The 25,124-nt window shown below is 33.1% G+C and overlaps 2 protein-coding genes across 2 annotated transcripts in view; one reads left to right on the top strand and one right to left on the bottom strand.

The window, feature by feature from the left end:
- Positions 1-3,263: 3,263 nt before the first annotated feature.
- LOC130654228 (uncharacterized) lies at positions 3,264-8,984 on the top strand. Its single transcript, XM_057456772.1, has 6 exons — positions 3,264-3,954; positions 5,034-5,219; positions 5,961-5,997; positions 6,088-6,251; positions 7,016-7,165; positions 7,589-8,984. Exons 1-6 carry the CDS (start codon positions 3,838-3,840, stop codon positions 7,784-7,786), a joined length of 852 nt encoding a protein of 283 aa, XP_057312755.1. The 5' UTR covers positions 3,264-3,837; the 3' UTR covers positions 7,787-8,984.
- Positions 8,985-10,310: 1,326 nt separating this feature from the next.
- Positions 10,311-25,124, bottom strand: part of LOC130654715 (integrin-linked protein kinase-like) — an 82,942-nt gene continuing 68,128 nt past the window's right edge. Inside the window, exons 2-14 of the mRNA XM_057457332.1 lie at positions 20,353-20,459; positions 19,055-19,220; positions 18,652-18,747; positions 18,337-18,433; positions 18,050-18,097; positions 17,915-17,938; positions 17,549-17,643; positions 17,111-17,220; positions 16,697-16,818; positions 15,999-16,120; positions 15,401-15,500; positions 14,950-15,080; positions 10,311-11,280 (exon numbers count right to left, since the gene is read on the bottom strand). Coding sequence (XP_057313315.1) covers positions 11,140-11,280; positions 14,950-15,080; positions 15,401-15,500; positions 15,999-16,120; positions 16,697-16,818; positions 17,111-17,220; positions 17,549-17,643; positions 17,915-17,938; positions 18,050-18,097; positions 18,337-18,433; positions 18,652-18,747; positions 19,055-19,220; positions 20,353-20,441 — 1,341 coding nt within the window. The 5' untranslated portion in view covers positions 20,442-20,459 and the 3' untranslated portion in view covers positions 10,311-11,139. The remainder of the gene's footprint in view (positions 11,281-14,949; positions 15,081-15,400; positions 15,501-15,998; positions 16,121-16,696; positions 16,819-17,110; positions 17,221-17,548; positions 17,644-17,914; positions 17,939-18,049; positions 18,098-18,336; positions 18,434-18,651; positions 18,748-19,054; positions 19,221-20,352; positions 20,460-25,124) is intronic.

The raw sequence follows: 25,124 nt of genomic DNA on the forward strand, positions 1-25,124 counted from the left end.
ATTAAGCATATTGAAATGATTTGCTTTTAGTAATAGAGCAGTATAGCAGGTATCATTTTTAGGTGTTGTTGACATGCATTTCACAACCTAGTACCCAGGACTTCATTATTAATTCCTGCGGAAAATATTGAAAAATGTTAAAATTAAATGTATAGATAATTTTTTTTTATCTTCGCTACCTTTAAGCAACAGGTGACCATTGAAAATATGAAAAATAAATTAAAAATAGAATTAATAAGACACACCCAACTATCTCCTCCCCATTGGTGCAATTCATTTTATCATACACACTGTGATTGCTTAGATATAAATGGATTCAAGACAGTTTCTTACAAATACATTCTTCTGTTTATCTTCGACTTAACATGACGCATTTAAAATTAATGTGATAAAAATAGCTGAAGAAAGAGGAAACAGAGCTGCAGCACGGGAGTTTTTAGTGGACGAATCAATGGTTTGGGATTGCAGAAATCAAAACAGTACCTATCACTTCAACTGGACATAAGCAAACCCACTTTACTGTGGTGTTGGGCTGTTCAGAAGCAGGTACCAAATTGAAACCAATGATAATTTTTAAAAGAAAAATAATCCCTAAAGAAGAATTTCCGAAGGGTGTTGTAATTCACTGCCAGAAAAAAGGCTGGGTTGATACTGAAGGCATGGGAATTTGACGGCCAGTGAACATTTTAATAAAACGTCTTTACTTTTACTGGATAGTTTTAGTGCTCATTTGAATGAAAACGTCCGTAAATGGTTAAAAACTGAGCACAAGACACAAGACAACCACTGCAGTTATACCTGGTGGCTTAACGAAGTTGCTTTAACCACTGGATATTTCAGTTAACAGAGCTTTTAAAGCCAAAATTTAAGAGAGATTGGAAAAGTGGATAAGTGAAGGTATTCATACTTTTACCGCTACAGGAAAAATGAGACGAGCTACTCATGCTGAAGTGTGTTCAATGGGTGCTAGATGCTTGGAATTCAATTACCGTAGAAACAATAAAGAATGTTTTCAAAAAGGCTGGAATTACTGATAATAAAATAATAAAAAGAAAACAGCATCGTCTGATTCAGTACTGTCAACATCAGCAGAAGATCAACTTTTTTAAATTAATTTCAATTATTATTTCGGCAATTGGAGACAAGGAAGTTAAGACTGAGAGAGTCGCCAGTTCAGACACTCAGTTCTCATGTTTTGGGTTCACAATTTAAACGTCCCCCACTTGTCTCCAGCACGAAAAAAATGACGCTTAACTAAAAAACAAACAAAAAAGCAACCACATGCACAGGGTACGTAAAAATACGCTGAATTTTTTCTTAACACAATGAGGGTTTTACAAAGGTACGGGCAAGTAAAATACACTGATTGAATGTTTATGCGTGTTATACAAAAGGTGCGGCATCTGATAGCATCTGGTTTATAACTCCTAAAAAAAGCTGAGCTGCGGCTTATACGATGTGCGGGTTATATACCGGAAAATACGGTAATGCTTAAACAATGAAGAAGTTTGTATTGGGTGTAAATGTTAGTGTTAATTAAGGAAAGTTAATTGTTTCTGACATAAAAAATAGGTATTCCACCCAGTCTTAAGACATGCCCAGTCTGATGATTGGCTAAGCCTATCTTTGGACATGGACTAACTGGAGTTCAGTCTAAGACTTGGTCCTGCAACCCATTAATAGACAGCAGTCTAAAGACTAACCAGCACAAGCTTTGAACACTACAATATGCTTATCCTAAAGTAAAAAGTCAAGTGAAATTATAAGAACCCAAACCCCAGAAAAAAAATGTTTTTTTTAATGGAATTTCTTTTAAGTTTATACAAAATTGCATTATATTTCCAATTTTTTTAAGCTGAAAATATTGTTGTTTTTCTTCTACCAAACCTGTTCGGCATATTTTCTGTCTGCCTGAAAACTTGCATTGTCAGGAAATATATATATGCCATTATGAATGGAGTGTTTTTAATGGTCATGTGACGAGAAAAAGTAATTTTGAATATAATGTTCTAGTTTTTTTTGAGATACTAGATAGAGATAGACAGCCTGACAAATATTGAGGGATATACCCTATTATTTCCAGGTGGGAAGATGGGAAGACCCAATTACTGTCTGTGCTCTATCAGACACGACACCTGCATAGAACTTCAAGCGCCTTCTTCCAACTGTTGTCCACATAGTATATTGCAAGAATTGTAAATGCTCAGGGCGAGTTCAGGAAAGTGCTGGCGGTTTTGGAGGACAATCGCCAATTTAAGTAGAAAAATCGCCCGAATTCACCCCTATATATGCAAGTGTTTGTGGCTTATATGCACCCTCTTTACCAGACAACTCTCTGCAACATCCAACAGTCCAAAGGTTGTGCCATCTCCCCAACGGTAACACACTCGTTCATATTGAATCGCGGCTAAGGGAAATCGAACCCCGGGTTTCCGGCACAACGTACAAGAATTATAGCTAGCCAATAAGTTACAGCGCCACCCCAGAAATTAATAAACTATTATCTTCAAAACTTGTTGTAGCTTAAATAGGAGCTGAGATGCTTAATTAGTGTTTTGTTTTTCTTTAATAGTAAGAGAATCGCATAAGCAAGCAGTGCTTCTAGCCAGTCTTCCTGTTATATATTGCTAAAACTGCTTAGCTAGCTAGTTTGGAGAGTAAAGTCAAGCAAATATGACATAACCATAAATGACAGCAACTATCAGAATGAGCTCTTTTAACCTTTAGAACTTTCAGGACACCTAAAAAGTCCCTAGCACTGGAGAATATAAGATCCACAGTTTTTTGTTGACAGTGTTTTTGGGTCAAATATTTGCTTTTGAAAAGTTAGTTGAAAACATGCATACATGAAAGAACACGAAGAAATAATTTTTAACAAAATTAATAACAAAAATAAAGTATGCATAATTTGTTCCAAATGAACAAAAAATATTTAAGGCCAGATCATCAGATAGCTTGTCTTGTTGCATGCTTTCAATTCCCACCATGATATTTAAGCCATATTGATGCGGGAAGGGTATAATTTACAGAACGATGATATTTTTTGTTTACATTTGTGTTCTTCTTTAGATAACATTTTTTGTAATCACACCGTATTTTCTTTTTCCCTTATTACCTTTTATGAAAAACAATAAAATTTAGGTTACTATTTTCAGCACAATTTTCATCCTTATTATTACCTATGAACGTCAAGGCTGTACATTGCAATAACTTATTAGCACCAGGATCTATTCCTGAAATTATAGGACTATCCTATATACAAAAATGGCGGATTATCATCAAAACAAACTCGCCAGAGCTGACTGCTAGTGCACTGACAACAGTTTGGTTCCCTAAGTCACTTAGCTGTTAATAGCCTTACTTGTTTAGTTTACATGATTAATAATTATATTGAGAATCGCAATTAATAGATAGCTGACTTCCATCTTCTTGAGTTTTGTAAATAATTAGGCTATGTTTAATAATTAGGCTTTTTTTTTGAGTCTCACTAATTTAGTGGAGTATATCCTGTCAATTAGTTCTACAGTTTTTAACGATCCTATTTGAGCTACAGCTACCTGGGTTAATAAAAGGACCATGTAACTAGCTATATATATGTAGCTAGCTAGTTAGAGCTAGCTATTTGTTTCTAAAATATAAAGTTATGGGGGAAGCAAAAAAGTCCAGACTGAAAAAGGTTAGAAAGGACCATGTGAAAAAGGGTAATTTATAGAGGAAGAAGTCAGTAGCTATTTAATACTGTTCTATGCTTTATGCAGCTAAAGTTATCAGCTATCACTGGTAAAGTGTTTGTGTGCTTTGTCTACAAGCTATATTTTTGTTAGAATATTGGGTGTGATGAACAATACTGTGGGTGACAAACAAGTCCATACTACCAATGCAGGAGAAAAGAAGGTTTATTTTGCTGTTGCATTATTAGTTGTTTTGGCAATAATATGCATTGTAAATATGATTGTAAGTTTTTTTTTATATTTTGTCTCATCGTCAATCTTTTTCTTTGTTATCTTTCTAAGTAGTTGTAGCACTTATGATTTTTGTATGGTAAAATATTTTTGACATGCACATAAGCTTTCTCTTAAAAGCACATAATCACCTTGTTGGTAAATTTTTTTGAGGTCCCTTTTTTATTGTAAAAACTGAAAGATAGATAAAAAACATTATCCTGAAAATTTTATTGAAAACTGAAGATCAGAATTCATTCCATGATTCACACAATCATAAGCGCACAACAAAATTGACCACAAGCTTGCTAGATACCCACAAAACTTAATCACAAGGGAGAACAGTGTCATAGTAATGCTTTTTATAAATATTTCCAATTTAATATTAAGTTCTGATGATAAATTGATCAAAGTTGCTGTGCTATCCTATATGAATTAAACATTTTAACTTACTCAAATTCGGCTTCTTTGCAACACCCATCTTGTTGTAGTTTTCGAAGACAGATTTGCCTCGCTTTTGTCTTGCTTTTTGATGGTACCCCTTTGTTCAAACAGTTAGTTGTTTTCTTTTGGAGAAAGTATTGTCTGTACATTTTCCCCTTTTTTTGCTTTAAAATTATTTATCTTCATAGTTCTTTAACTATCTTTAAAGTCTTACTTTGGGTCCTCTTCCTATATAAAGATTGCTAAAAATTGTGCAATTAACGTGGCCATACACAAATGGAAGAGTATGTGATAAACATTAATTATCATAATTTGTGACCATAAGGCAAAGAGATATATTTTTTTTGATATTTTTTTGCCTCTGATTTATTGATTTCCAAAGGTAATTTAGAAAACCCTGCCTTTTGCAAGAGCCCACTTTTTGGCAGGGAATAAAAAAACACAAAAAAATTAAGTACTTAGATCTTCAAATTTTCAGGATAGTCATAACTCATCCTGCAATTTAAAATAAATCAAAAAAATATATTTTATATGTTAATTTTTTGATAAGGTGATAAGGGCTTTTAAGGAAAATTGTTTGTTTTTGTAACATGAAACCAAATTTAAAAAAAAAAAATCACCAGTCATAAATTTATTATACTTTTTCAGATTCTGATAGTGGTATTTTCTGTGCTGCAAATAAAATCTTCTGGGATGGAAAGTATGGCCTTTTTTAAAGATCATGAGCACATTAAATGGCTTTTGGATGCTGATTTTGAGAACATTGTGATAAATGATGAAATTGTTGGTGGTTTTGCAGACAGAAATGTTGAATTTATTGGTGACAATCAAAATGTAAGAAAGAACAATTATATATAGATCAAAAAAATAAAAACCAGCAAAGCTAACAGGTTCCCAGAAACGTTCATTTATATACCCTGAAGCATAATCTATACATGTTGATAATATAGTAGGAGACGAAAATGGACAAGTTATTATATTAATATATGCGATTTCATTAAAACCAAACCACCAATATGCATCTATTGAATCAAAAAATAGAACTCAATAAACTCAAAAAATGCAATGTTTGAAGTGCTTGTGTTTAGCTGAATATACGTTGTTTTTTTACTGCTGATATAAAAAACCCAGACTTTTGTTCCCATTTTATTTTAAACATATTGGAATACATTAAGATATAAAGTTTTTGTAAACCCATAAGAAATGTACAAAATTTAAATGTACGCTAAACCAGGCTATGCAGAAAATAAATGTGCAGAAAAGATGCAGAAAATTTAAACTTTATGAAAATTTTATAAATAAAATATTACGTTCATATTGTGGATACTTTTAATCTAAATGTAATGATGTTATATATCAAAAGGAACTTTAAAACATCGATATGTAAATTTTCAATGCCTTTAAAAAAGCAGTTGAAATTAGCCTTATGTTCTTGTTTAAAAAATGGAGTACAATGCTTCTGAATATGTTTAAATGTTACTTTTGGTGTTATATACATTATAATATACAAAAATATCTATTAAGTCAATCATCAAGATAAAGATATGTTGTTGATGTTTAATGCTTTTATTTCAGTTGACATTCTCAGTGGACAGCTTGTTGGAATCGCTATGTATGTTTTTAGTGTAATCATCCCTTCTTAATAAAAATTGAAGATAATGGGCAACAATTGCTATTAAGATTTTATATCCTTTAATTTTAGTAAGTGTAACACCAGATGGGACATTTATTAAAACACAAAATTTCAAATTTGTTAATCCTAAAACGAAGAGGACAATACTTGACATCAATGGTGGAGAGCATCTGTCAGCTGTTGGTGAATTTGAAGGGAAATCCATGACAATAAACTCAATAAAAACACCAAGGGTATACTTGTTTCACTGTAGTTACTGAAAATATTTTTGCAATCCATACCATGTCTGTGAACAAAATTGTAGTGTAAGGTAAAAGCTTCCAAATAGTGAAGAATCTATTTAACTTGAAAAAGACAATAATAAGAAAGCTAACTATAAAACAGGTGCAGGTAATTCATAGAGACTGAATCTACACCCTGGCTGTTTAAGCATTTTTTCTTATAGCAACTTTTTTGCAGTGTAAGCAATATTAAAACTTTACATTTAAAATTTCTGCAAAAAAAGTGACAGAAATCCAGCCATACACCCGTTGTATTTGTAAGAAAATGAGCTATAAAAACTTTAAAATATCGAGAAAATTTTAAGAAAATTTCCAGCCTTAGCGTGTTGAGATCCAATTTTTGGAGACCTTGATATTTTCATTTACAGTTACTAAATCCCCATAATTTGAAAATAGCTGCATAGTGTGTAACAAATATTATTGCCTATCTGAATAGCAAAATATGTCGTGTCTAACTTTGTAACAGAAATCACACTGATAGACAGCTTTTTGTAAATTTTATTCGCGAGGTTGTTTATGTATATCATACTTCTTGTTTTGTTTGAAAAGGCTTAGGTCAAAAAGCGGTTTTATTATAAAAAAAAACGTATAAAGAAGCGTTCATTAAATTTAAATTTAAATTACTCGAGTTTTTGCAGCTTTAGGACTTTAAACGCCATCAGAAAATTAATAGCTATTCGTTTGTTTCTATTTAAATAATTTTTCCACTACTTCAGATTGTGTCTGATCACACACATGATTTGATCCTCTCATCTCTATTTGGCAACATTAACATTACTGGAAATGAAGGGTTGTACGTTGATGCGATGAATATAACAATTGATTCAAATCAAGACCTGTTTATAAGGGTCAGCGATGAAGCATCTGTAAGTAATATGTCTTATCGTACTAATTAATTAGCGTGCTGAAAAATCTTAAAAAATAAGGCGATCCTGGAAATTCCATAAATATCTGAAAAATTTTGACCAAAATTTAAAGAACTTCTGGTCTTGAAAAGTGATTATGTTGAGTTAAAATTTTGCAAATCGAGACGGTTATCTTTTTACACAGTTTACGGAAGGAATTTTTTCGTAAATAACTTGAGAAATTCGGAAAAATTATTTTTAAAATCCAGGAATTCCAGGCATTGTCCTCGAATCAGAGAAACGCCCTGGCATGTTCTTTGATTTAGGTTTTAAAATGCAATATTTAGTTGTAAGCCGAAACTGTTAAGTGACATCGAATGCATTTACACAGGGTTGAATAACAATGTGATTTCTCTCTGCAAGATAATTTTATTTTATTTTTAGTCGTTAGAATTGTCTGGTGCCAATGGAGGAGTAAAGATAAATCCATTAAAACTTCAAAACACGAAACACAACAATGCTTTGGTGTCTGGTGTAGACAGATATCGTTTATGCGCATGTTTGGAGACGGGCGAGTTATATCGTGCGAATATTACATCAGATTCGATCACTTGTGCTATAGCGTTGGAAAATCCCTGCTGAAATACCACACTTAAAAAAGTTGTGAAGTGTCGCGATGGTTGTTTTGCATTGGAATCTAAAAGTTTCGAAATCAACAGCAATCCCTTTTGTTTTGATAGTCAACAAGGGTTCATTTAAACAACCAGCGCTAGAATAGTACGCTAAAAAAATTCCAAATGTAATTTTTTTTTAGATTTTTGTTATTTTTTAAGGTTTTTTAAATATTTTTTCGTAGCAATTTCAATCTTTTGTTTTAGTAGCGGTAGCGACTAAAAGAAGCAAAGATATTCGCAGCAAAAATTCATTTTAACGTTTTGAGAATAATGAGAAGATCAAAACCTAAACATTAACACACTAAATAAAAAAATGCACTGTCTATATGTTCACTGATTTTTAATCGCTAAGAACTTCTTCAAATGATGTTTGAGGCTTTTAAATAAAAAAATTAAGAACACGTTAACGCTTTCTCGACTTATATATAAAAACGAATGTTCTTTATTGCATTTCTTTTCTTCTGTTTGAACAGGTATTTTCTTTAAGAATATCTCGTCTTTAATGTTGATTTTTCACACTCTGTTATTCTGGAGATTTTGCCACAAGCTCGTATTCTTCAAAGATGATTTTTTCTATGAATTTTTGTTTAGCTCGCCACCCACTTATTTCACATTGACATCACAGTTGCTTGCAAAGATTTTTTGTTCTCCTCTATGTAGAAGAAACCTCACTTCCTTTGCCCTTTTTTTGTTATTTTTTTGTCGCTTACACTGGCGCTCCTTTACTCATAAAATTTTGAGAGAATAAATTTACTGGCATTTTGCGAATTGACATAGTACTTAAGTATTTCCAGTTATAAATCATCAGATTTTTAAAATTGTATTTAAGCTTCTATATATTCACCTTAGTCTGTTTTTATTTAAAAATTTCATCTTTAGTATTTGCGAATTTAATTTCCCGCAAGATATCTAAATTTGCTCGATTTGCGGGAAATTTTTTTTTCGCGAATTCTATAAAAATTCGCAAATGGCAAGATTTGCTAAATTGTGTACCTGCGGAAATTTCTGTTTTTATATGTCAATGTTTGCGCGGTAAAGGATGATTTTATTTTACTGCTGTATTTATGATAGTCTACCAGTGAAAATACACTTTTATATATTTCGTGCTATTTCACTTGTAGTCCTTTGTATATAATCGAATTATTTAAATAGAGTCGTTAGACTAATTTCTTTACTATTTCATCGACTTTTTTTACATCGATTTTTGCCAGATTTTATCAATTTTTGGGAAAATTAGTCCATGCAAAAACTTTAGAAAATTTCGCGAAAATTAATCCCCTAAGGTACATACAATAAATATATCTTATCTTATTGTGTCGTAGAAAAGCCAAATTTCATGATATCCGTGTAAGTTAATTCCCTTATTATACTACATATCGCTCAGGCCCTTAAAGTTACTACACCGTGTACCTAGGCCTCCTATACGCCTGTGGCCTAGAAATAGGACCTATCTTGTTTCCAGGGAATTTAGTATCTTTTCGGAAATCAGAACGGCGATATGATACCGTCTTGTTCGCCCGCCAATATAAAAAAAGGGACGAAATGCGCTGGAAACGAGGCTGGTAATAACCCACACCAAAAATCCAACTTTTGCTTTTTTTGTTCCGGAAAACAAACAAACAAAAAAATAAAGTAACTTGTTTCAAAATGTCAATACAATAGCAGGGATAATCAACTTGATAGTTTTTTTCAAAATTGCACGAAAATTCAGATAAATGTAAAACTTAAATACAGAAAACACTGTACATAATTTTGAGGAGAAATGAAAGTTAATTCAATTTGCGTGTGAAATGTCCCTATTGAATTTAGAAAATCAATTCTGTTTTAATTCAAGTTATTTTCTAATTTGCTGCGCTCAACCGAAAATAACCTTATTTATTTTCTTATTTTTGTGACAAGGAAGACTCAAAGAACTTCGACTAGTAGTAGTAGTAGTAGTAGTCTGTCATCTTAGTTAGAAACCGTGTGCTATCGGTAGTCATAACACAATATACTACATCTATATCTCCTACGAACTAAATTACAACCACTAATTTACATTCGAAACGTTTCTGAAATCGTGGCTAAGCCGGATGCGAAAAACCCCATTCTATGGGGAAATAAACTTAGACCCCAGTGCTAGAGCCACTAAACCTCCAAGGTTAAGGTATCATTAAAAAATTACACTGTTATTAACAACATTATAAAATATTCAAAATGAAACTGCTTATCTTATAGGTAATCAAACAGTTTTAACGTGTACGGTTCAAGAACTAATTGACATGTGAGCGCTTCCATGCCTTGTACGCCCTTTAAACACTTAAAAAACCACGTGACCGGCCTTGGCCATACATACGAAAATAAATTCAATTGCCAGTAGTGGGACCTTTTATATTTAAAAGAATCCTTGTATCTTTAAAAGATTCGTCCCCAGAGCTCTTCGAGATAAACCTCGAAGAGCTCTGGGGACGAGAATGAAAACATGCAGCATTTATACCAAAACAAACTTTAGATAATTTTTATTTTTATTCGTCTAGAAAAAAATTTACATAAGATACATGGCCAAAAATATTTCTGATAAATAAAAAATGAATGTGAAATGAAAGGATAAAGTTAGCCAAATCAATCCATCATATTCCACACAACCCATACTTTCTTGATAATAGAAATATTCAACATTTCCGCATGTTGAATATAAAGCTACGAAATGGGTTATGGTTTTCTGATTTAAATGGCCTGCACTAAAGTCAGTTAAAAAGCTAATTAGCGTTAAGGTTATTCACGTTAAGGTCGATTTCCATTAAGATATTTATATATATATTTATTGTGCAACATCTCTCCAATAAAGTCGGAACAGTGACCGTTGTACAACACTTACGGTAATGGAAACCAAACTTTATTTAGAAACTGTACACAGGCAAGGAGGACCATAAAAATGAGTACTACCTGGTTAAAAATTAATAGCTTAACTAACAACACCTCTACAACAAACACAATCCCCGCTGAGACAATAAAACGCGCGGCGAAATTACTCTACCTGGAAACAGAAAACCTGTCTAATTTAGCACCCCTAGCTTTAGCAACTAAAGATGGTAGCAGGAACAAAATGCATATTTTTATGACTGATGGGCGACGGCAGAACGGGTGGTAATTGTGTGACAATTAATGTGTATATATATGCGTTATGTTAATGATACCTAAGTAGAACCACTATAAATAGATTTTGAACCTCCGTTTTTTTAAAAAAGATTTTTGACTCGCTGGTATAAAAAAAAAGAAAATATATAATATATATAATTTAAAATTCTGACTACAAAAAACAGAAGTGTCGTCACATGAGTGTTACATTTTCTGTAAAATTGGAACGATTTGGTCGAAACGTGGTCTTTTCGTAGGGTCGGCATTCCAACACAGAGTAATCAATTTGTTTAGCTGTTGTGGCATACCTGGTTGCATGGGTGGTCGGCATCCCTCCGTGGCAATCTAAAAAATAACAATGGCGGAAGTTTTTACGTTAATGACAAAAAAACATGAAGATTAACTGTGTTGACATTACTAGATTCTATTTCTTTAAATTTCAGAGATCTTTGAAATTAGTTCAGTTGTTGAATACACAGTATTTTTTATAAGAACTACTTTTACGCTTTGAGTCTAGCGATTTTCAATGGTGAGGTCTATTGAAGCGACAGTAAACTCTTCAGTGTTTTTAAAAAGTATAAATAGCGTCTGGTTACATAATTGCCAGTTATTCAAAAAGCAAAAAACTTTCGTATGACATTCAAGAAATACAGGTAATAGCTGGTTTAGAGTCAGCCATAATAAAATCTACTAACATTGAAGAAAATTTTAATTTGAGAATGATTTTAAATATTCCGATATTTGGAGGATTTTAAAATTGACTGGTTCTTACCAAAAAATACACGGTGATTTTTTATAAGGTAGGAAATTTTTTGGTCAACAAATGCAAACACAGTTTAGTTAAACATTACGAAATATTTTTCCTATTCACGTCTTTTTCACCTCAAATCCTCTACCAGGAGTATTAGTGAGGAGGCGCTTAAAATGGGGAGGGCGTTTTTAAGGAGATTTAACTGTGGTACGTACATCTATGACAGCGCAAATACAGTGTATTTTAAAAATGGACCTCTGCGAAGGAACATCATAAAGTTACAGCAAAACCAAAATTGATTTGTGTATTTACTAATCGCGATCATTATTACCATGGAAACATAATAACTAAGTACGAAATTGATTACCTGCGGGGCCAACACAGGGAATTAAAATAAATGGTTGCTTGCACAAACGTCTGTAACTTTGAATTTTTTTGCTCTCAATTGTATGAAATTTTAACAGTTTTTCTTAAAAAGAGATCCGCAGGAAAAACAACTTGTAAAATGATCCATGGCTTAAAACTCATTTTAAAATGGCAGCAAATCAAAACATAACTGAAGACGAGGAATACGATGAAATGGGCTGGTCACAAATACATCACGCTGCTTTTAACGGATACAACAAAACCATTGAACGATTAGTTAAAGAAAAACCGACAATTATCGAACTGGAAACACTCGACGAGCAGCAAGTGACGCCATTATGGCTTGCGTTTTTATTAGGTGATATCTGTACGGTTGAAACACTGCTTCTGTTGGGAGCGGATGAAGAGAAAAGAGATGCGTTAAATAAAGGGATGCTGGAAGTGGCGATAGAGAATCAACGAATAAACTTGATCAAGCATTTACTGAACAAGTCGAAGTTTGAGAGCAGGATTTGGAGTAAACTATTTGAATATTACTCCCCCGCAGTGCTTGAAGTTAATTTCAGCGGAAATGCGTTGCTAACAGCTTCGGCTGTTATTATACAAGAATTGTCGTGTGAGGAGGAGTATCTGCAACGTTTGATTAACTATGGTGTGATAGAAAAAATTGAAAAGTTATATAAACTTGAGAACGTTTCAAACACAGAGTTGGAAACATGTTTTTCTATAACTGTTTTAAATTTGATATCTTATCAAATTCCCGACATCAAAGTGAATGCAAATCTCTTTGAGACGTTGATAAACCGATTAATATCGGACAACCATGACGTACATCGAGTCATACTTTCCATCTTAAAACGTCTCACGTCTCAAGTAGAATTCTCTAAATTCATGATCAACAATAAGAGTTATAAAATCCTCATTGATTTTATCGAGCAAGTAAAGACAGACGAAGATATTATTTGTACTTTGGAAATTATAAAACTGAGCTTAAAAACCTGCAAGGAAATACAAGTACACCTGAATGAATATCCAAAATTTCTTCCCTTCCTCATTAAACTGCTACACCACGACAACGAAGACATTTTGAAAATCGCGCTAAAAATTCTCCGCCATTATGTCGCAACAAATACATTTAATCAGGATCAACTAGCGGAATTAGATATTACGTCATCGATTGAATACTTGCTTGAAACACAATGCAGAAGTATGATGGCGGAAATATGTAAAATAATTTCCGCAACTGTAAGTAAAAATGTGCGTTTACAATCTTGCTTTATGCAAAGCGAGTGTATTGATAAACTGGTAGAGCATTTTGACAAATTTAAAAACGAGACATTGCATGTGTTTATAGTCAAAGCATTATGGGATATCGCTGGAGTGGTGCATCAACAAAAACTAAAAATAGCTAGCAAAGTCTCAGTTGAAAGAATTATCGAATTTTCAACAAGTAATTCCTCGCCCTCATTAAGATACTATGGCTTTGAAATGTCACAAACCTTGGTAAGACTCGGACAAAATGAACTTTTAAAAATCGGATCGAGCGATATTACAATGCAATTGGCAAAAATCCTTAAACCACCATCAGTTATAGACGATATGGTACTCAGTGCCTTACGAACTATCCGATGCTTATGTATAGATAGAGGGTATCGAGGTAATAAAGTTAATCAAATAGAGATCGAAGAAGAAGTGGGTTTTCGTGTGTTGTCACAGCTGTTCAACACATCACATGACAGGGACCTTCAACTAGAGTGTCTACATACACTAATAGCCATGACCTTAGGCCGATCGTCTACATGGAAAGACGTCAAAAGATCCATTAATTTTACAAAAAACACACTTTACGACTTGTTGGATGAAGAAGACATAGAAATAAGCTTTAAAACATGCAATGTCTTATCGCTACTTGTTCTACAGAACAAAGAGGAAAGGGAAGAACTGCAAAAACACATCAAGCTGCCATTTTCACTTTTTAATAAATACATGAATTCTTCATGCGAGTTCACCCAGATAACTGCATCGTTTCAAATGATAGTCTTAAAAGATTTTATAACAAATTCGACCGCTTCTTCCACTGCCTTGATGGGGATTAACTTCTTAACGAGATCTTTAGCAAACAGTAACAACGATATTGTAGCAAGAAGCGCAGATTTTATCAGTGGAACAGCTCTCTACTGTACAGGTATTCGTCCTGCATACGTCACTGCGGGAGTTATAGAAATCTTATGTCATTTACTTTTTCACGGGGACGAAATCGTACGTTCAGCTGTTTCGGTTGCCTTGGTGATACTTAGTCGGTGTTTAAATGGAGAAATTTCGTTGCTAAATTCTTGCCGAAGAAATAAACTGATTGTAAAGTTTATTCATAACTACGCTACTGGCCTAGAGCTTAGTGGCCATTTTATGAAACGGTGGAAACACTTTCAAGAACTAAACCCTATATAAGGTAAATTTTAAAAGCCCAAATAAAATCTGCATTAAAAGGTTATCTAAACAAAAATTAATTTCAGTGCCTTTTGGAATTTGTACTTTTAAAAGATCTTTGTGAATTTCACACTATACGGACGTGCTTTTTTGCTAACAAGAACGTGTACGCATGTATGAATGCCCACAAACATTTGTAAACATTGCCAATTATCTCTCACGAATTGAATTAAAAAGGGATAATTCAGTCGTTCGGTTGATGGTATAGAAATAAAAGTTCAAATAAGAAGGAAGGAACTACGTTAAAAATAAGGTGCAAAAACTGACACTCCTTCTTCACTTATAGTCTTTTGCTGTGAATGATCTTTTCTAACGCGACGCGGGTGTTAAATACGTCCTCAGAATTTGAGATTTGGGCATTAAACGAAAGAAGAGTGAAAAAAAGATATGTGAGGGGAAAAAAGTCTTACCTTCATTCCGCACTCCATCGCAGAGAGAGATATGTAAGGAACTTCGCGTGTCGCTAATTCCCACATTATAATTGCAAAACTCCACATGTCTGCGGAACGTTGGTCGACAGAAGCAGGGTTACTGCGTAGTACTAAAAAAATACAATTTGTTTTATTGATAACAGTGCAATATCTTCAATGCTATGCAATTTTGAGCTTTCCTCTCTTTTAACACCCGTCAATCTCCAGTTTAAAATGTAGAGGTAAATTCTCTTTAAATAAAATGAGGATCTAGTCGAGGGATAAAAATCTAGCTGAAAAACTTAACAATTTATCCAAAAATAAAAAATAGAACAGTAAAATAATAATAGTTCCATAATTTAACAAATTTTGCAAAACAGGACGGATAGGATTTGGAAATCAAACAATTCCCCTTGTGGAGCGTAAAGAAATTGAACAGGCTGAAAGATACCTTCTGGTGACATCCAGTTAGGTCTGAATATTTTAGTGTGGTCTTGGAAAGAATACCGGACATCTTGCATACTTATTCTTGCGGTAAGATCTTCGTCAATCTGAAAAAATGGATATAATTTACAAAAGTATACACCATTAACATACGTTTTTGTTTTTTTTATAAGGAATTTGAATTTTAGATTTCAGGCTTAGTTTACTAGAGTCAGAAGTTTGATTAGGAGTATTTTTCGTTCCCTAATGTTTTTACTTATTAACAGTTTCGAAGCTTGTTTTTAGATTCTTAAATTTCCATATTTTCAGCCTAACTAGTGGCCTAGCAGTTGCTAAGGTTTCCACTCCAAGCACGGCCTCAACCCTTAGCAAGTTTGCTTTCTTACAAGAAACATCTGTCAGTCAAAACATAAATAACTTTTCTACTGTTCAACAACTTCTTTTCACAAAACACACTGTGTATACCTCCAAATAAATTTTTTTCACGCTTTTAGAAATAAAACAATGTGAACTTGCTCTCTGAACACAATGCGGTTTTTATCCGCTAAAACCAAACGTACAAAACAACCATGTATTTCCAAATTATAATGAACCTAAACACTAACCACAACATGAAAACTTGTGAGATTGAATCTTTGGATGAGTGGCTCTAAGCTATGGAAATAAGCCATTCCTTTAGCTATGTCTAGAGCAAATTTGATGGCTTGAACTTGATCGACCACAATACCTACAGTAGAGTAAAAATAAGCGCATGCTATAAAGATAGTCTACAGATAAAATAAACCGATTGGGAATTGATGGAAAATGTTTTGAAAACAGGGTTCAATATGAACTCCTTATTTTTCTGACATTCCTTATATTTTCTTAATGTTTTCGGACTAAAATTCCTTCTTGATTTTCCCAGTAATTTTGCACTCGTTGAAACCTTGGATTACCGTCAAAATGTAATTTCAATCACAAGCATATTGGTAGAATATAACATGGAACAAAATTGTTAAGGGACATTTTAAAATTTAATCCAAGCCAATATCTTAAAACCGATATAGTTCAGATTAACCATAAAACCTAAAATCTTAATTTCCTGATTTATCAAAAAAAATGTTGATCTTCCTGATTTTTCCCGATATCTTTAAAATATTTTAGTAAATCAACAATTCCTGAAAAAGTAGACAGCCTGGAAACAAAGTAGTCACCCTGGTAAAAGTCATATAGTAGTGTTTAATAACTTCAACAGTGCAAGCAACAATATTTTATTTGCACTAACTCGCTGTCCAACAAAACTTCTATGTTTTGTAACACTAACCTGTTCCCTCATGTAAGATGTTATACAAAGAACCATAAGGCATGAACTGACTGATAACCATAAGGTTTGGCTGCTTCGTGACTGCATTGATGACAGGTAGAATATTAGGATGTGAGAAAATTCTGTAAATCATACGAAAAAAATAACAGCAATACAAAGAAGGTTAATGTATTTTTATTAGTGCAAAAAGCTTTGCGCCTTTTTAATTTAATTTCTTTCACATCTACAAAAAATGCTAATGCCTGTCACATGTCAGTATTTGCATCTGCTGAGTACTGCAGAAAAGATGGAAGGCTAAACTTTTCTTATTAAAGACATTTTTTAATGCACGAAAATATTAAAAAGATGCATTAGACTTCAATGAACAAGGAAAATATATGACCAGCAATTCCGAAATAGGCACAAATCCTATACCTTAATCTTGGATACTCTTCATTGAAATGGAGTTGCAATCTCTTGTGAAAACCATGAACTTTTAGTTTCTTAGCTACAACAGGTACGTTATTCCAGACACCTTTGAATAACTAGAAAAAAAGTTAGTGTAATTTTATTTAAACTTTAAGCTGCATTGTGTCTGTGTTTATTTATCTCCTATCTTGATTAATTTAATTGGCTGTATATTATCAGAAAAAAATTAACTGGCAAGCATCTACATAAGTTTGATTAAAATGAGAAAAAAATGTAGAATATCTCGTTTCAAGAGAATAAAATAAATCATAGAATGAACGCTATTTTTAAAAAAATGAACTTGGCATGACAACAACCAACTACATCTATTTACTTTCATTCATTCATGTGAATAATATAGTATTTTTTTAATTTCTTGTAATAAGGTAGAAGAAGTATATGTACCTCTCCATTACTGCTCTCACTTATCCTTTCCATTAAGTGAATGTCACCAATATCAATTCCAACAGATCCACCTTTTAACGTTGAATAGTCATAACCTATCAAAATTATGTAAAGTGTCAGAAAGTGACTATTGAAATTGTGGATATACAGGATAATTCAAAACTATGAAAAACAAAGATTGTTGATCTTGCGGTACAAAATTAAGAGTTCAATTGTAAACATAAAAAAGCTAGATACATTTAAATCAATAAGTCTTGATATTATTGACCATATGGACTGATTAGACATTCTAACCACTGATGTAGTCTTGTTAGCAATTTAATACATTACATCGACAAAACCAGGAAAACAAGACAAAATACTTACTGCTGTTGTTTAGGTTTTTCGGTTCTAAAAAATATATAAACAAATTGTAAAGTGTGTATAAAATATATATAAGATTTAATTTATTTTGTTAAACCCGGTATATATTTTATAAATAAAACAGTATTTAAAATATACCTTGAAACTCCACTCTGTTTAGGTCTTGACCCAAATTTTTTGCTTTTTCTAAAAAAGAAATACTTCACATGTCACAGAAAGGTTGCTCAAATCAGCATAAGTTTCTTCTTTTAAACTAATCTTGAACAGAAGCTGCAGCGAATACAAGCTGGTGATATTGCAAATGATTCTTTTAGAAAAAGGGGTATACATTGAAATTAAGACCGTTTTGTTTTTGAAATAAATGTTACCTTATACCACTCCACATTTAAAAAGAGAAATGCTACTTTATATGATTTAATGTGTACCTTTTAGTAGGTTTTTCAAAAATGGTGTTGCTTTATCCAATGGCGTTTCGTCATAGCGATTGCATTGTGAGACCAGTGCACCTTTGTTTACTAACTCCTACAACACACAAACAACAAACAATACATCATATGTTTTTAAAAGGCTTTCTCTTGCAATAAGATCTCACACCAAAAATATTGTATGTTGTGTGCCAACTTGTCTATAATTTACATTTTTGTGCACATAGAATTTTTAAACTATATATACCCGTTTTAATTGAATAACAAAAAAATGGGGGAAAAATTTAGTTTAACACAACAACATTCTATACATACAACAGCAATAGTTTCCAAATTCCAAAAACAAGCGTAGTGCAACGGTGTATTTCCGTGTTCGTTCATAAGGTTCACATTTGCCTTGTGTTGGATAAGCTAAAACAAAAAAAAAACACTATTGTTCTCTGCCATAAAAAATCACATGTAGAAACAATGTCAATCAACAATGTTTATCATCCCAAATAGCACAACTTTGTTGAATTCAAAAAAAATTATGATGGATAAACATTATAATTGTGTATTACTTCAACTAGTGTTACTTTTGGCTCTGTGTACTAACTGCTCATTTTCAAATCAAGAAATAAACTTGACAAAATTTCTGAACACGTCACTGACATCAACAACAACATTATTTTTTCGTTAGAAGTATTGAAAGTGTTATATAACTTAAAAAATTATTTACTTTGTGTACTATGTCTTTATTTCCATGAGCACAAGCTAGATGAAGTGCTGTGTCACCACCATCATTCCTTGCACTGGCTCTTCCACCTCGAGCCATCAACATTTCAAACACAACTAACTGACCTTCCCTGCAGGCCCAGTGCAATGGCGTAAATCCGTGATCATCACTAAAGTAAGAATAAAAAATGTCAATTTATATCTTTCCAACATGAATGATAAATGAAAGTAAATTGTTTGCATACGAAAGAAGATTTTCGTATGGAGAATTAGAGCAGCCCTATTATGAATTTGACTTTTATTGAATAATAACTGATCAAAATACAAAATCTGAAGTTCAAAGTGCAGACCAACTTAGTTTTGTATTTTTTAGGTACAAAGAATTAGTGTTTGGTTTATAAGATACGACTTTTTCTACAGCAGAATTTAAATATCTTTACAAAAATCAAAGAAAATATTAGCTTCAGAAAGTTACTTTTAAAAGAAAAGTGTCGGAAACTCAACATAAGTATTAAAAGTCATTTTTCTTGTTTAAATTCAGAGCTACCCGCATTACAGTCGCGACTGCTGCACTTTTTTGTAAGAAACATGATTATATATGCGAAACAGAAGGTTGAGATTTTAGACACGTTTTCAACAGCTGTATAACTTCTAAATTACTGCAACAGAAAGGAATATAAATTTGTAAATTGACAGGCCGCTTTCTAAAAAGAAATTATTGAGAATATAAAATTATTTATACTTTTAGAATATCACCTTTAAAGCTTACCTCGAAGTCAAAAACAGGTTAATGTCAATGAAAGAGCATTGACAACATTAACAGCATTGACAACATTGACAACATTAACGTTTTGTGTAAAAGATTCTTTATTATTTTTTTTGGAAAAATATTTACTGGTTTCAAGATGTAGGGCTTCAAAGTTTTACTAATTACAAGAAATTATGACATCATTAAGTAACCCCTAAACAAATAATTGCTATTATCAATTATAATTATAATTACTAATTAGAAAAATTCATTTGAAATGTTTATAAAGCCCAACTGGATGTCTAATTGATGATGCCATGCATAAATAACGGAAATTTGAAGTCTAAAATCTTAATAGCTGATCAAGATTTTTCAAACAGATATACAAATTCTGAGAAAACTTTTCAAGCTCTTTCATATAAAATCAAATTGTTTTATAAGATAGAAACATCTAGATTACCAGTATTATAGTGTTTGCAGAGATTTTACATTGATAAAAATAGTAGGATGAATTTTATAAAATCAAAAATATGAGAAGAAATGTTTTAACATACCCTTCATTAAGATCATTTTCAATGTTATCCAGAAACTGTCTTACAAACTTGACATTGCCCTCTCTAGATGCTGAAAAGATATCTTCCATATTATATATATAATTTTCTGTAAACACATAAACATATATACTTTAAGTTAAAGTTATGATACCTATATATTTTCTACACCAGCTTAAATTATTTATATTGTATTTCCTTACTTTAAAAAAAATTACTCACAGAAACCTAATTTCCATAAGATTTTCTTGTCACGTGGGGAACACTTGTACAGATTAATTCAACTATGCAATTCAATTATCTTAAATACTTGGTTGTTCTTGGATCAAATAAACAAAAAAAAGTTACTAACTGTGACGTAAAGCTTCGTATTAAATATACAGCACAATTTGAATGTGTTTCAAGCTGTTAAAGTGAAAAGGGAATTTTTTCAGCTGAAAATACTTTGATTTACAAAGTTATGCCACAAAAGTTATTCAAATATTTGTTAAAAAATAAAATGTTTAGGATAACATTTTATAAGATAAGTTTATATGAAAGGTTTGAAGCGAGGTATCTTTCTACAGTCTCATTTGGACAGCTTTTAGGCAGACTGCGACAGCGCATTAACTTTCTACGCTAATGTTTTAAAAGTTCTCAAGCAAAGTACAGCGCTGTATTAACCTTCTAGGGTCCTGCTTTAAAATTTTTTTAGGCAAACTACAATGCCGTATTAACGTTCTACAGTACTGTTTTGTAAGTTTTCAAGCAACCTGCAGAATCGTTTGAGCCTCATATGGTGCCATTTTACCAGTTTTTAGGCGAACTATAGCACTGTATTTACCCTCTATGGTACCATTTTAAAAGTTTCAAGGAAAAGAACAGCATCATATTAGCCTTCTACGGTCCTGCTGCTACAGTTTCCAAGAAAACTATGGCACAATATTGACCTTCTAAGGTCCGTTTTGAGAATTTTCAAGCAACCTGAGACACTGTTTTATCCTTCTATGGTTCTGTTTGGACAATTTTCAATACATGGAATCATAGCCCAGATATTTACTTCTGCGCGCGCATCTAAGTGATTATGTAATTCCTGATGCTCCCACAGAAATGGAGGTAAAAATGTTAACAAACCAAGCAGACACGGAGGAAAACATTTAAAACAAACAAAATCCACAATAAAAAAGTGGGGGAAATTTAGATTTCAACATTTATTCACAATATGTTTTAACCATGCTGTGCTGGCACAATTTTATTTTAACATTAACACTAATAAAACATCCATTCAAAGCTTGGCTCCTTTCGCGTGCTACTCTGAGCATACCATGTATGCGTAATCTTTGTCCCTTTTATGCTTGTTTAGGAGAGTAATTCTTAGAAATGGATTACGCAAAGTAGACATCTAATCTATGCTTTGAGAAAGCGATCTTTTAACTATAATTTGAACCATAACATGTGCCTTAGCAAACGGTTCTCTGCATTAACGTTTTCGTTACCTCCATTTCTGCGCACGCATGTTTTTGGGATAGCATTAAGTAATGTTATATGATGCCCGCAGGAAAAACACATGGCACTATGATTGAGTGTATCAAACTACTGGGCCATACTTGTGGTGCACAGTCCATAATGTAAAAAATGTGGAAATTTTATTACCTGTATTTTCACAAAGTAAAAACGAAGAATAGTTTTTTGAATTTGTTAGTCAGAAAAATACCTTGATTTTAAAAAGAATTGTACCCTCCCCATGCTGTCATCATGCACTAAAAGGGTGACGATAAGCCACAAACGCCCGCATATATAGGGCGAGTTCAGGCAACTTTTTGAATTAAATTGGGGGTTCTCCTCCGAAACCGCCCACACTTTTCCGAGCTCACCCGGATCATTCCCGAAATGCAATTCCTTGTAACAAACCATGCAGACGATAGTTGAAAGAAGGTGCTTGAAGAGAAAGGAGTTAATAAAGTTTAAATAAAAGTTATTTATCAAGCAAATTTTATCAAAAACCATCATAAATAGTTCTTTTAAGAACTTCGCGCTCCCACGTAGTAAGTTTATTTTAATTTTTCTAGTTCTTTGAATCATTAGTGTCTGTCTAACTTTTTTTTGGCATTGTCCGGGTCTATGCAGGCTTTTTTGGAGCGAATACTTGAATTTTTTTCAAAAGACTCAACTCGCCTGAAAACGCCCTCACTTTTTACGGTGAATGCAGCTCTTATCGGCACCCTGTCATGCACTGTTCATCAGTAAGCAGAGAACCCTGTCCTGTGTCGCTTAGCATCTAACTAGCAGCTGACTGTCATAAAGGTATTTTCCTTCAGATCTCACCAGACAATGAATTTTATTTCATCAACAAACTGGAGAAAAATCAAAATTTATTAACAAATAGCAAAAATAAGCAAATTTTCTTACATATTTATATTCGCAACTATATCGTAAATGGGACAGAGTTACTACGAAAATAGTAACAAAAAATTTTCATTAAATGCATGCTATGTTTTCAACAAAGTAATTATACTATTTGTAGCCAGCTAACATGCAATGAATCCAGTCAGAATATTGACAGCAAATTGACTCCATCTTCGATTTTTTGAATTTGTCAACATTAGCCCAGTAATACTTTGCAGAACAAGGTCCGCCCAGCTGACTTAGAAAACCAGGACTTCCTCTCTTTTAACACACCACCATCTCCGCAATTTTAGATATTTAAAGGTGTACTATAAACATGTTTGTGTGACGAGATAAAGTTTCGAATTATATAGAATTTATCTTTGTTTTAGTGTCGAGCCATGCAAATATTTTAACCTGGCAGGCAAAAACTCTCCTGAAACACGTACTTGATTTTTGTCCTACGTGTGACAAAGCGATAACGCCACTCTGAGCACACGTTTATACCTCGCAATAATGGGCACTATCATATAATTATCTGCGAGAAAAGATACTCATATTCAACGATAAAACTTCTCAATTTCGTACGTAGTCCTTTATATTATATGGTTTTTACAGACCTGCTAAAAAAAATTTAGCGATAGTTCCATTTGGTTTAAATTGGCATAATTCCCAATAGTTACACCTATTTTTGGTGCATCGTTAAAACCATAACACTCAACTATATACCGGGGCTTAAACATACCATGCATCCCCAGTTGTGAGAAAGGGATGAAAATTAGGAGCCAATTTAATTACTGTATGGTCGCGAAACTTTTCACTGCAACCTTAATCCCATGGCCTATTATCCCTTTACCAAAACAATCGCAGCATCTGTGGCAGATAAAAAAGCTCTGAGTCGAGGTTGTTTTTATATTAATGTCTTGTACACATATTCCACAAGGTCAAAACTGCAATTTATTATTTAAGGCATAAAAAATATTTAGCGATGTTAGATTAATCAAACCGTAAGAAAGAACTTGTGTCAACTCACATTGCACTTAAAAAGTATTAACTGATGCCTATATGATCCTTTGTCCAATATTACACACTGCGTAACAAGCTCAACCTCGTCCCCGGGACTTTTGCCTTTTTTACTGTTAAGTAAGCGCTAGCGCCTTAGACATTGGTCAACCTCGATTCCAGGAACTGTTGTCTGTTTTTGCATATTGGGCGTCGATAAAAGCAGCACGAGACAAGAAGCCCCGAGAATGAGGTTGAGCATAGGCAACAAATACTGAGGACTTTTGAATTTAAGAATGCAGCTTTCAAAAGTCTGATCTCAAACCTCCAAAATTGCATCATGCAATTTCAACCTTTTAGAAAGTTAATTTCCATCTTCGTTTCACCTGGTCAGGCTTTTTTTTATGGCATTAACTTAGCAGAGAAAATGTTGACGTTTTGGTAAAGGCAGAATATTTCTCTGAACGAAGTTGATTGCATCTTTTGGTATCTTATATAATAATACGAAGTGTATGTGAAGGTCATAGTGGATGTGTTCATTTTCTTTCAAAGTCGCCGAAATTTTCTTTAGAAGTTGCCGAAAAAAGTATGTCTCAAATGTTAAATTTTATGACCTTACGGCGACCACATCAATAACAGTGTACTTTAACGTCAATATCCTTTATGAAATTACAAAGCCATTACAGTACACTTAAAACTATGAGGTCCAAATAAGTTTAAAAAGAGGTGGTGACGCCAATGATTTTTCACCGTAGGTAACTAGGAACCACCTGGGACCAATTTGAGTAAGTTCCCCAAACCTGGGTCCCCGAATCTGCTTCGAAATGGACGGGTTGATTACGTCACACAAAAATTCAAATCCTTATATCTCTGCAACCGTTTATCAAAAGTAGATGATCCTATACATTTTCTTGATCAGCATTTCAAGATCTATACGATGAAGGCCACAGGTATACAAATATCCAAAAAAAGGATGAGGGTTTTGACGGCTCATTGCTGACGTCAGAAAATTTTTTAATCCCTGATATCTCCTTAGGCGTTCGTCGAGAACATATGATCATGTACATTATTTTGACCAGAGTTTCAATCTCCACACATTACAGCAAAGAATAAACAGTTTTCGCAAATTTTTTTATCTGCACTGCACTGCTGACGTCAGCAAAACATCTAAAACAACTTTTTTTATTGACCTTTTGCTTAATAAGTGGATTTCTCCACGGGCTTTGCCGACTAGTGCCTTTTTAATATTGTCCAGTTGTCAATTTGGGCTGTCATCCATATGGGGCGCCGTAGATTAGTGGTTATAGCTCTCGTACTCTGTGCGGGAGACCGGGGTTTGATTCCTCTTGACGGCGATTCAACATGGGCAAGTGATTGTTACCATAGCTCCGAGTTAATCCAAGCCATGT

This window comes from Hydractinia symbiolongicarpus, chromosome 8, assembly GCF_029227915.1.
Source record: "Hydractinia symbiolongicarpus strain clone_291-10 chromosome 8, HSymV2.1, whole genome shotgun sequence".
NCBI lineage: Eukaryota > Metazoa > Cnidaria > Hydrozoa > Anthoathecata > Hydractiniidae > Hydractinia > Hydractinia symbiolongicarpus.